Source organism: Budorcas taxicolor, chromosome X (assembly GCF_023091745.1).
Source record: "Budorcas taxicolor isolate Tak-1 chromosome X, Takin1.1, whole genome shotgun sequence".
Lineage (NCBI taxonomy): Eukaryota > Metazoa > Chordata > Mammalia > Artiodactyla > Bovidae > Budorcas > Budorcas taxicolor.
Window position 1 is genome coordinate 123,357,405 of NC_068935.1, and position 13,845 is coordinate 123,371,249.

Sequence of the window (13,845 nt, forward strand, 5' to 3'; positions counted from 1 at the left end):
CCTTATCTACCCTAAGCTCAGTGAACAGTACAAACAGTGTGAACAGCAAGACAACTGGCATCACAAAAAGGTCCAGCTAAAGACAGTATTGTTATCTATAGGTACAATGTTCTATACCAGGTATCTAGAATCTTTTCATCTTGCTTAACTGAAACCTTACACCCACGCCTGTTGATTTTTCTATTTTCTTGAGAAGAGAGCTTAGATAGCAATTAGAGATCTTTCTTCTTATATAAGCAGTTTTTACAAATTTCCCTTTCAGAACTTCTTCAGCTGTGTCCCACAAAAATTGCATTATTATACTGTCATATATAAAAATTGTATTATTATAATTGAATTATAATATTGTCACCCTTCTTATTTAACCTTATATGTATGCAGAGCATATCATGAGAAATGTTGGGCTGGATGAAGCACAAGCTGGAATCAAGACTGCCGGGAGAAATAACAATAACTTCAGATACACAGATGATACCACCTTTATGGCAGAAAGTGAGGGAAGAACTAAAGAGCCTCTTGATGAAAGTGAAAGAGACTGAAAAAGTTGGCTTAAAACTCAACCTTCAGAAAACTAAGATCATGGCATCTGGCCCATCACTTCACGGCAAATAGAAGGGGAAACAGTGGAAACAGTGACAGACTTTATTTTGGGGGGCTCCAAAATCACTGCAGATAGTGACTGCAGCCATGAAATTAAAAGACATTTGCTCCTTGGAAGAAAAGTTATGACCAACCTAAACAACATATTAAAAAGCATAGACATTACTGTACCTACTTTACCAACAAAGGTCCATCTACTCAAGGCTATGGTTTTTCCAGTAGTCATATATGGATGTGAGAGTTGGACTATAAAGAAAGCTGAGCACTGAAGAACGGATGCTTTTGACCTGTGGTGTTGGAGAAGACTCTTGAGAGTCCCTTGGACTGCTAGGAGATCCAACCAGTCCATCCTAAAGGAAATCAGTCCTGAATACTCATTGGAAGGACTGATGATGAAGCTGAAACTCCAATACTCTGGCCACCTGATGCAAATAACTGACTCACTGGAAAAGACCCTGATGCTGGGAAAGAGTGAAGGAGGGAGGGAAGGGGATGACAGAGAATGAGATGGTTGGATGGCATCACTGACTCAATGGACATGAGTTTGAGTAAACTCTGGGAGTTGGTGATGGACAGGGAGGCCTGGTGTACTGCAGTCCATGGGGTCGCAAAGAGCTGGACACAAATGAGCGACTGAACTGAACTGACAAAAATTGTGACTTATCATAGTTTTCATTCTGTTCAATGTATTTCTTTTTATTTCCCTTGAGATTTCCTCCTTTTATCCATAGATTACTAGAAGTGTGTTGTTTGATTTCTAATTTGACTGCATTTTGGTTAAATAAGACATTCTGATTTAAATTATTTTGAATGTATTGAAGTTTGTTTTATGATGCAGATGTGGTGTACCTTCCTGAATGTTCCATGGACACTTGAATTTGTATTATACATTTGTTGGATGAATGCTCTAAAAATGTCAATTATACCTTGTTACCTAGTGTTATTTAGTTCTTCTAATCGTTATGTTCTGTTTTGAGAGAGAAGATGAAATATCCAATTGTAACTGTGGATTTATCTATTTCTTCTTTTAGTTCTGAAAGTTTTTGCTTCAGGTACTTTGAAATTGTTGCTTGATATTATACAACTTAGCATTTTGTTTCTTCCTCTTCCTTTTAATGTGGACTATTTTTAATGTCTTGATTTGTTGCAATATTTCTTCTGTTTTATGTTTTGATTTTTTGGTCCCAAGACATGTAGAAATCTTAGCTCTCTGACCAGGGATAAAGCCCTTACCCCCTGCATTAGAAGACAAAATTGTGACCACTGGACCATCAAGGAATCCCTGTTTCTTCTTTCTTAAATTGTTTACTATAGGCTCATCTACTGTACTTTGGTGTTTCATTTTTTAATTTAAATGTAATATTCACATAGTACACATTAACCCTATACTTCTCATAACTGTTTGCTACAAGTATTTTTCCAGTTTGTCATCTATCTTATACTTAATCATATTTTTCAATATTATATAGTCAAACAGTATATTTCTTTGCATTTAATTGCACATTTTAAAACACTTAATAAGTCTACATCTAGAAACCATTTTGTCTATATTTTCTCCAGTTTCATTATGAACTAATGCTTCTCACTTAAATAAATAATATACCTAAAATTACTTTAGTGAACAGGTAGTGCTCTATCATAATTTATTTTAGAAAGGCTTAATCAAGTGCCCCAATTCCATTTATTTAATAACCCTTTCTTTTTCCAGTGAAAGTGAAGTGGCTCAGTCGTGTCCGACTCTTTGCGACTTCATGGACTATACAGTCCATGGAATTCTCCAGGCCAGAATACTGGAGTGGGTAGCCTTTCCCTTCTCCAGGGGATCTTCCCAACCCAGGGATCGAACCCAGGTTTCCTGCATTGCAGGCGGATTCTTTACCAGATGAGCCACAGGAGAAGCCCTTTTTCCAGGAGTTTTAACATATTGTTTTCTAAATGATTCTATATATCACAGTCTATTTTGTGCTGTGTTCCACTACTGCTTATTACTATTTCAAAACAGTATATTTTTCCAACAAAATTTACTAAAACTTAAGGAGTCATTAAGAATTCAAATAATGTTAATTAGAGCAAAATATATGCAATTAATTAATCTGTGTTCTCTGTTAAAAAAATTAACCTCTTTAATTGTAAGCAGGATCGAGTTTTAAACAAATCTATATTGATGGAAATTTTCTAAAATGTGTGATTGTAGAAATCATTGCATAGCTATATCTAAATTTATTAAAACTCATTAAACTTAAAGGGGATAAATTTTATAGAATGTAAATTAGGCCTCAATAAAACTATTTTTTAATGATGTAAGATGTAAGTACTTGTTGGAAAACATCATTTAAAAAAACCACCCAAGACCATTTTTGCTGCACTGAAGCATAAAAATTGGCATTTTAATTAAGAATTCAAAGTGCTTCTGGCATGATTAGAAAGAGCTTGGGTTCCTAGTTTTACAAAGGTCAAAGACTGTTAATAAAATCTAAAACTTCATTCAGAAGTGATGAAGTACAGCATGATTTTCCCTATAAATTATTTTTAAAAAATGCTCATTTGATCTTTAAAATGTACCAAAAGAAAAATCTATTTGATAACTGAATGCCTGTAGCAAACTGAATTCTAAGGCATGTTTTCCACTTTCCTGATCATTCACATTTCAAGTAGGACCAGTTTCTCACTCAAGATTAAGTGTCCAAAAAAAAAGGAAAAAAATAGTCTAAACATATATCAAGGAAAACATAAATTTTATCTTGTAGTGAATCCCCCTAACATTTTCATTTTAAAGGTAAATCACATATAACTATAATGACAACCATTCTTAGCTAGCAGATATTAATATTTGGTATTATGATCTTGGCTATACACATACATAAATAAAAGAAGGCTGACAGGTTCCAATCTTCATGAGTTACCAAAGATGAATGCTCAATCATGACTTAATGAGATAAAGAAATGTATCATTACAGAACTGCTGAACACGATCAGTTTGAAAACAAAATTAAGAGAGGAATGTGTTTCTCAGTCTCAAGAAACCCCAAGTTAGAGCTTAGGCTACTTAGAAAAAAATACGTGGCTGACTTAAAGGAAATTAAATTCATGGCATGAAAACTTTTCGATGCCAAAAGTTAAAAGTTTTTTAAAAAAGATAAAATACTTGGCTCATTAATAAATGGCCATTACAGGAACTATCCTATTTAGATCTTAAAATATGCAACTATCCTCAAATCTTATGGATAATATAATGCTTATACTTCTAACGAAAAAGTTATTGATACTATAGAAAACTTATTTGTTGTACATTCTTTTCAAACAAAAGCATTTATGGAAAGGTTATTAATGTTTCAGAAATCCTAAACAAATTAGAAGCTAATAAGAAAAGCTAAGAGTTAATCAGGAAATCTGAAAGGCCTTAATATTTCTCAGGTTGACATTGCTGAGCCTGAGGGGCAGTCTGTGAACAGCAGCCTTGCTAACATCACTGCTCATTTCTGGAACAAGAGGTGCCAAGTGGGAGCAGTGAGCACACAAGAGGAAATACGACCAAACAACAAGCATCTAGTAGTGTTTGGGGTAGTTTTCTCTGCCTCTATAATTCTTCCCTGGTCTAGAAATGACTTTTGTCCTATATTTCCTTATCATGAAAGAAGAAATTAGTTCAACCACTTTCTTAGATAAAGGAAAAGATCTCAAAAAATACATTTCTTTCCTTAGCATCCCAACCTTTATGCCTTAAATATTTAAAAGGTTTTCAATGATATAAAGATATCTCATTGATCCCTTTAAAACAGAATGGTCCTAAAATGTAGAAACAATTAGAAATAGGTATTAATGCTAAAAATGAGAGAAAAGATTAAACTTTCACTATAAATAGTAAAATAAACTTTTTCTATAAATAATACTTTTGAACATTTTTAATCAGGTTATGGCACAACATGGAACATAAATTGATTTGTTCCCTTGTGGCTCAGCTGGTAAAGAGTCTGCCTGCAATGCGGGAGACCTGGGTTCAATCCCTGGGTTGAGAAGATCCCCTGGAGAAGAGAAAGGCTACCCACTCCAGTATTCTAGCCTGGAGAATTCCATGGACTATGTAGTCCATGGGATTGCAAAGAGTCAGACACGACTGAGCAACTTGTTAAAAAAAAAAAAAAAGAAAAAACAACTCAAAGTATAGATTCATTTTGGCAAAGCCATAAAAAACTGCAAGAAAGATGAGGTGTGAAAAATAGCAGGATGTACGTTAAAAATAGACAAGTAAACCATGAATTGAAAATAAACAATAAAGATATTAACCAACTGTGATTCCTATCTGAGGCTTTTCCTCTGGGAAAGTCTGTTGTTTCATTCGTTGATATTTAAAATAAGAAGGAAAAAAAAGGATTTTGTTAGCCTTAGATTTTATTTAAGAAATGTTAGGAGCTGGTTTTTTTAAATAAGTGTTGTTTATTTCAAACATTTTAAATATTATTTAAATAGAAGCTCCACTGAAATTGCGGGTTTTGTGATTTGTAAACATTTCCCCAAGCATTCTTTCAGTGATATTAAAATATATCTCATTGATGTCTTTAAAGTAGAATGAGAAATAAACTTTCTAGAAATAAAATTCTACAAAGCAATTTGAAGTGTCAAGGCCAGAAACGGAAAAGTGGTATTCTTCTTTAGCATTTGAAGAGAAACACCCAAGTACAAATCTATGTTTATATATGCTGCATTCCAAAGAATTACTTCCTCAAAATTCTGAAGAATCAGTCCACATTCAAAAGGAAATGTAGTATAACAAAGGAACAAGATAAAAGTGAAACAAGAAGGGCTTTTGTATTACAACAAACATAGATTCAAATGATAATTTTCACACTCGTGAAAAACTTTAGGCAAGTTACTTCATGTTTCATATGTAAAATGGTGATAATGATACCTGTTCTGTGAGAACTCAATGAGTCAATACTTGCAAAGCATCTAGTTCAATATGGAACTAAATTAAAGATTTTTTTCCTATTTTTCTTTTCCTTTCTTCTCCTTCAAGTGACATAAAATCAAAATTGCAATAAAGTCATCATATTGCTGTGCATGAAAGTTCCCCCCAAAATGTAAAACAGGTGTAATGCCAAAAGTCAAATTTTAAAAATTAAGCCAGTTGCTTAGCATCAAAATAACCATACTCAACTGACAGAATTTATTTTTCAACCAGAGCATTATATATATCAGAGGAATAAACCAAGTTTAAAGTCCAATGCTTGGCAGTATTTGATTGCAGTGACCATTTCAAACCTTCCAAATTAATCTACAATGACAAGTCAATATAATTTCTATGGAACTTTTATAATTAAGTACTTAAGCTCTAAATTCTTCAAAACAAAAATAAAAAAGACAATATACATTCTTAACTTATATAAAGAAAGCACAAAAACAGATCAGTTTGGGTCTAGAACTTAATATGAACTAAATTTAATCAGAGAAGAGATAGTTAAATCATGATTTTACAAATCACTAACAAATTTTGTTAGTATTTTGTTCTTTCAAATTATGTAAAGGGAAATAAAATGAATGTATTTTTCATATCACTTTGGTGAACAAGGTCAAATATTTACGGAATATTAGTGCTTATAACAGAACTTCTAATTCTCCAGATCTTACATCCTTATTCTAAAAAGAAAAGCAGAGGTTAAGGTTCAGTATTACCCAGGGCCAGAGGCAGAAGTGAAACTCATCTCTTTCTTATTAGCCCCTTGGTCTTTTATACTATTTCATGATGAGTTTTGGCAGGGATTCACAACAGCAGTCATGGAGAATACCGCTCTTTTGGCTTTTCTAGTGTTGATTAATGTGTCTAGCTTTCGGTGTGGTTTGTAGGATACACTGAAACAAGAGGGCATGTGGAGTGTTGTGTTGTGCTTTAGCTACTACCTAGAAGACATTTTTTCTTTGAAAGGAATAAAAATATAACCTAAATACATATCTGTTAACAATCTTTAATGAAAGTCAGAAAAACTTTCCTGGGCTACTTGTCAGGAAAACAAACAGTGTAAATATTTTACCTGGCACAGTTACAGATAAAATCCTATTACATTTATATTCGACTTTGGGACCTTTCGAAATTTATATTGGGCTTCCTTGGTGGCTCAGATGGTGAAGAATCTACCTACAATGCGGGAGACCTGGGTTTGATCTCTGGATTGGGAAGATCCCATGAAGAAGGGAAATGCTATCCACTGCAGTGTTCTTGCCTGAAGAATTCCACAGACAGAGGAGTCTGGCAGGCTATTATCCATGGGGTCTCAAAGAGTTGGATGTGACTGAGCGACTTTCACTTTTCACTTTACTTTTATGGCAATGGAAGAGGCAAAGTCAAGTTTCCAAATACAGAAGTTGTTTAGTTGCTTAGAAGAAGTTGTTTAGTTGCTACATCATGTCTGACTCTTTTGTGACCCCATGGACTACAGCCCACCAGGCTCCTCTATCCACAGGATTTCCCAGGCAAGAATACTGGAGTGGGTTGCCATTTCCTTCTAGCACTCATCATTTGACTTTCCTCAAAGACTTGAGTCTACGAAAAGTCAAAGTCTGATATTATGCAAAACTATCCTGAACTACTAACCATTTCACAGAAAAATTTCTTCAGAGTTATCACTTACATTTAACTCACAATCAACCTATGAATTCCAGTTTTCATTAATTCTAAATAAAAAGACTAAACTGTTGCTTGTAAGATATATCCTGATTCCCTAATTTACCACATACTTTCAGTCTTACCCTGCCTAAACTGTCAGCAGCATTCGACTTTATCGACCACTTCACTTTTTCCCTAAAACTCTTTATTCCCATCTTAAATGTTCTCACCACATACACAAAAAAGGTAATTATGTGAGTTTATAAATTATATTAACTAATCTTATTGTGGTAAGCATTTTGCAATACATATGTGTATCAAATCATCACATTGTACAGCTTAAACTTACACAATGTTATATATCACTTGTATCTCTATAAAGTTAGGAAAAATACAAAAATATCAGCACTCCCTCTCCCCAAATATACCAAAAAAACTCTTTCCTCCTTTTGCTCCCATGACACCACTCTCAACAAATTCTAGCCTATGGAGTCTCTGGTTATACCTTCTTATTTTTTCCCCATAAGCTGAACTTCAGTTGGTGGTGGTCTGTAGCAGTCATTCATTATCTCAGTTCGCTTCGTTCACTCAAAAAACTTCACTGAGTACCTACTATAGGCCAAGAACTCTTCCAGATAACTGTGACTGCAGTGAACAAAGCAGATGAAAATCCCTGCTCTCTTGAAGCATACATCATGTATAGAGTTGTCAGATAAAAACAAGACTAACACATAGGCAAATTATATAGCGTGTTAGAAGGGTTTAAGTGTTATGGAAAACAAATAGAACAGGAAAAGAGGAATTCATTCTAAAAATCTCCTTCAGTTCAGTTCAGTCGCTCAGTCACGTCCGACTCTTTGTGACCCCATGAATTGCAGCACGCCAGGCCTCCCTGTCCATCACCAACTCCCGGAGTTCACTCAGACTCACATCCACTGAGTTGGTGATGCCATCCAGCCTCTCATCCTCTGTCGTCCCCTTCTCCTCCTGTCCCCAATCCCTCCCAGCATCAGGATCTTTTCCAATGAGTCAACTCTTCACATGAGGTGGCCAAAGTACTGGAGTTTCAGCTTTAGCATCATTCCTTCCAAAGAAATCCCAGGGCTGATCTCCTTCAGAATGGACTGGTTGGATCTCCTTGCAGTCCAAGGGACTCTCAAGAGTCTTCTCCAACACCACAGTTCAAACGCATCAATTCTTCGGCGCTCAGCTTTCTTCACAGTCCAACTCTCACATCCATACATGACCGCTGGAAAACCATAGCATTGACTAGATGGACCTTTGTTGGCAAAGTAATATCGCTGCTTATGAATATGCTATCTAGGTTGGTCATAACTTTCCTTCCAAGGAGTAAGCGTCTTTTAATTTCATGGCTGCAATCGCCATCTGCCATGATTTTGGAGCCTAAAAAAATAAAGTCTGACACTGTTTCCACTGTTTCCCCATCCACTGCCCACGAGGTGATGGGACCAGATGCCACGATCTTCGTTTTCTAAATGTTGAGCTTTAAGCCAACATTTTCACTCTCCTCTTTCACTTTCATCAAGAGGCTTTTTAGTTCCTCTTCACTTTCTGCCATAAGGGTAGTGCCATCTGCATATCTGAGGTTACTGATATTTCTCCCGTCAATCTTGATTCCAGCTTGTGCAAAAATCTCCTTACACCACCATGACTGACTGACTGACTGACTGAAGTCGCTCAGTCGTGTCCGACTCTTTGCGACCCCATAGACTGTAGCCTACCAGGCTCCTCTGTCCATGGGATTCTCCAGGCAACAGTACTGGAGTGGATTGCCATTTCCTTCTCCAGGGGATCTTCCCAACCCAGGGCTCGAACCCGGGTCTCCCGCATTGTAGACAGACGTTTTACTGTCTGAGCCACCAGGGAAGTCCATATTAATATATTTAGGACTTTAACTACCACTCATATTTTAATGATTCTCAAATCTCTATCCACCATGTATCTTTTCTGAGCAGCAATATTCTAAAGAACTTTTCACAATCATGGCCAACACTCAGTACTTGTCCTCCACCATAACTCGTTCCTCCTATTTTGATAATGGCTTCACCATCCACTAGATGTGGCAAGTCAGATACCTTTATTCACCCTATATGTCTCCCTTTTCCTTAGTCTCTATATCTATTTCTAATATTCTTCTATCCCCACTCCTACTTCTCCAATTAAATATCTCAGTCAATAGCAGCTCAGAGAATCAACTCTGGTCAGATGCCTGGAATGAATCCTGGCTCCACCACTTACTTCCTATTTGGTTTTGAACTTAACTTTTGCTTCTGAATGTTGTATTTTTCCTATCTGCAAAATGAAGACAACTCTTCTAGGTTTTCTTTAAGTGAATGTGGCTGGTAGCATCAGAATCACCAATAGTAGCAGTAGCATGATTAGAGTTGGCACTCCATATTGGCAAGTTCCATATCTATGGGTGCAGCCAAACTTGATTCAAAATATTTTGGAAAAAAAGATTGCAGAGAGCTCAAAAGAGTAAAATTTGAGTTTGTTGCACAAGGGCAATTATGTACATAGCATGTATTAGGTATTGTAAGTAATCTACCAATGATTTAAAACATAAAGGAGGATGTGCATAGGTTTTATACAAATAGTAAGTCATTTTATATAAGGGACTTAAGAATCCTCGAATTTTGGTATCTGAGGAGTCCTGGAACTAACCCCTGGGCAGGTAACAAGGAACAAATACTCCTAAAACAACCTCTTAACTGGTTTCCCTTCTTTTAGCCTTATTCTTCACCTAATATTTCCCAACACTATAGCCCAAGGCATCATCCAAATTCACAGGTCTAAAAACAACAGTGATCCTAAACAGCTCCCTATATGCCTTCAGCATGAAGACCAGCTGCCTTAAAATGACAAAGAATTATTTTCGTTCTTCTTCTTTCCTTTTTAAAACTTAATCTGTTAAAGCATAATCATTATAGGTAAGTCAGCCTGGAGCTGAACTTTCCTTAGAAGAATCTTCAAACTGAATCTTCAGTTTCTTTTTTCAATTTATAGTCTAGTCAGAAGATTTTTAAGATTATCACAAAGTTGTCTCTTTGTTTCTTCAAAGTATATTATTTCATTTTTATGGCCAAAATGTTAAATGGCCTTTGATTTAATTATCACTGTAGTATGATATAATTCAAAATAAGGATTATGAGGACCTTTGCAGCAATGGAAGCCTAACAGATGAATTAAATTATTTCCTTCAGGCTTTTTCTCACATTTTCTTTACCTATGAAACAACACAAAACACCACTGATTGTATCAATTACTATGTATGTGTGTGTATGCTCATGTATGTTTGCAGATAAACTAGCATTTACTAAGGATGTGGTCTTAGATGATACAAATAATGCAACCATAATAAATTATATAATACAATGAAATCTCAGAAATTATTATATAATGTTCTAGAAGCCATTATGTGACTTTATAAACATTACCTGCCATTAAGAAGTAAACACATTCTCTAATTATTCTATTTATTCATTTCATATGTACTAGTGTAAAAAGAAAATGAAATTTACCGAATAAAATATAAAGGCTGAGCAAATTTATAATATAGGATAGGTGATAAAAGAGGATATAACTAAAAACCGAATATATTTTCTATAAGTTTCCCAATTACTGAGAAGCTTCTTGAAACAAGTATATTACATTACTTAAGGATAAGCTATAGTTTAAATATATTTACTAATTGATCATTATACAACTTGTAGAATCTGTTTAAAATGACAATTCATACAATTGATAAATGTGGGTTAAACAATTTAATGAATTTAATGGTGTCATAAGAGAAATATGCTGTCTACCAATTAATTATCCAAAAAGCTAACAATATACAGCCTACTGTTCAGATCTGGATTTAGTATTATCATGTTATATGTTTGGAGAAGGGAATGGCAACCCACTCCAATATTCTTGCCTAGAGAATTCCATGCACAGAGAAACCTGGTGGGCTCCAGTCCATGGGGCTGCAAAGAGTCGGACACAACTAGTGACTAACACTTTCAACTTTGTTATATATTATTAGTAATATATATATATATAAATTTAGAAATTATAGAAATAAGTAAAATTATCTTAACTTTTACCTTAGACATAAAAATACTTTGTTTTTAATATAAAGTATTATATTTTTTAAAAAGGAAAAAATATAATACAGTTGAACTTCAAACAACAAGAGGGTTAGGAGTCCCAACGCTGCACAGTTGAAAATTCATGTGTAACTTTATACTCAGCCCATATTCGCAGACTCATTCAATGGACGATTATGACGTGTAGTAATGTAATGCATATTGATTGAAACAAACAAATAACTATATATAAGTAGACCCATGCACTCCAAACCCATACTATTCAAGGGTCACTGTGTATATATGTATATATGTGCATGTGTGGTAAGTCGCTAAATCTTGTCTGACTCTTTGTGACCCCATGGACTGCAGCTAGCTGGGCTCCTCTATCCATGGAATTTTCCAAGCAAGAACACTAGAGTGGGTTACCATTTCCTTCTTTAAGGGATCTTCCTAAACCCAGGATCAAACCCACGTCTCTTGAGTCTCCTGCATTGGCAGGTGGATTCTTTACCACTGAGTCACCAGGGAAGCTCATATATATCTGTACATGTATGGAAATTCTACTGACATTTATTCAAGAAAAGATTCTAGTAAACTTCTACATATCAGAGTTTCTCAGACAAAATATTTTTTTGATTATTTAACCATTATAGCATAGTTCACATCCTAGTGGACTATAGTCCATGGGGTCACTAAGAGTTTGAACAACTAACATTCTTATGTCCGTCACAAAAAATTTTCAAAAATGAAAACTTTAGTTTTAATACTTGTAATGTTTCACAATTAAAATGCTTAATCACATATATAATTTTAACCTAATCTTTTTCATTTTATAGTATGAAAACTTTTATGTTATTTTATATGTTCAAAACAAGTGAATTTAACTAAACTAGCAAAAAAAGGACCAAAATTGCGTCTGTAATATCCAAAATTGACTGTGCAATGTGAATAATAATATAGAATGGATAAAGCAAACGTAATGATACAATGCATGCTATGAAAATGTCAGTGTCTAATTACCCATTTAAAACAATAAATACAATCTTGATGTTTGCTTCTTTAAACACGACCAATGAATGAAAAGCACACAGAAAATCAAGAGACAAAGCAAGGCAGTATTACAAATCTTGTGACAGCCAAAAATGATTTTGCTTATAAAGCAGCAAATGTATTTTAAAACTGTCAGGAACTAATGACTGATTAGCTACTCAGTTGAATATAAAATCTTGCAAATAATTAGTATCACAATGCCTATATTGTGGTAAATCATAATTAGACATTTTTTTACTTAGTATTCCTCTACTTATCAATTTATCAATAAACAATCTTTTCACAAGAAAATGAAATAATGTTATATTCAAACTGATGTCTGAAGAGGATAACTTATGAAACATGTAAAAGATTTTACCTGTCCAACCAAGCAAGCAGACTCTTGGCTGCTCCAATCAGATCCACAACTGAAGTCAGAAAGTCATTTGGCAATTTTCGACTGGTTCTCCCATCATAATGGCCACTCCTTCTCCTCCCTGTTATAAAGTTCTGTAGATTTTTGGCAGATGCATTCAACTTGTGAGAAAGAGTTTTTAGATTTTCTGTTTCCAAGCCATAATTCTGAAGTATGAAAAGAGAAAAAACAAATATACTTAAAATCAATATTTTATTCAGTCAACATTTACTGAGTACTTTACTATATGTACAGACAATGGGACAAGTATTAAGAGTTAAATATGACTAAGATAGGATTCCTGGCCTGGCAGAATTCATAGTCAAATGAGGATTTGAGGAAATATCAGATAAACAAATCACAATAAAATCTGTAAGTACTAACATGAACATGGAGAGATGAGGGCATTGCATCTTGGAACTAAGGCACCCAAGACAGAAAAATTATAAGGACTCATAAGCAGTTTCTTTTTTAAGCAAACCTAAGTTCATTTACTTGTGAAATTCTTTATTATCAACAATTATTTTTGATTATCTATTCTATTAGCATACATACAGTCATGAAAGTAGGCACTAGGAAAAATTCTGTTTCCCCAAAATGAACAAAGTAAGTACAACCCAACAATAAAATACATCATATACAATATAACTATCCTTCTGTGTCCTCTTCATAATGACTCACATAGGAAGTTTCTTTTATGATATGGTATACATAGTAAACCTCTGCATCCTCAGGGGAACCAATACACTTTCTCCTTTTTATAATACAAATTTTAAAACTAAACTTTTAATTTTGTCATGGTTGCATTAGCTCAGTCAAGTATGAATCACATCTAAAGAAATCAATGATTTTTTTGTAAGTATAATTGTTCTTCTTTTCCTTGGTCTCAGTTTTTAATTTCTAGAAATATACAGTGCATGTGTGCTAAGTCACTTCAGTCGTGTCTGACTCTTTGTGACCCTATGAACTCTAGCCCATCAGGCTCTGTCCATGGGATTCTCCAGGCAAGACTACTGGAGGGAGTTGCCATGCCCTCTTCCAAGGAATCTTCCCGACCCAGGGATCAAACCAGCATCTCTTATGTCTCCTGCATTGTCAGGCGGGTTCTT

General features: G+C 34.7%; 1 protein-coding gene across 1 annotated transcript in view; it reads right to left on the reverse strand.

The window, feature by feature from the left end:
• The window catches only part of CNKSR2 (connector enhancer of kinase suppressor of Ras 2), a 281,300-nt gene that overhangs the window by 198,803 nt on the left and 68,652 nt on the right, over positions 1–13,845 (reverse strand). The window contains exon 3 of the mRNA XM_052663048.1: positions 12,701–12,903. Coding sequence (XP_052519008.1) covers positions 12,701–12,903 — 203 coding nt within the window. The remainder of the gene's footprint in view (positions 1–12,700; positions 12,904–13,845) is intronic.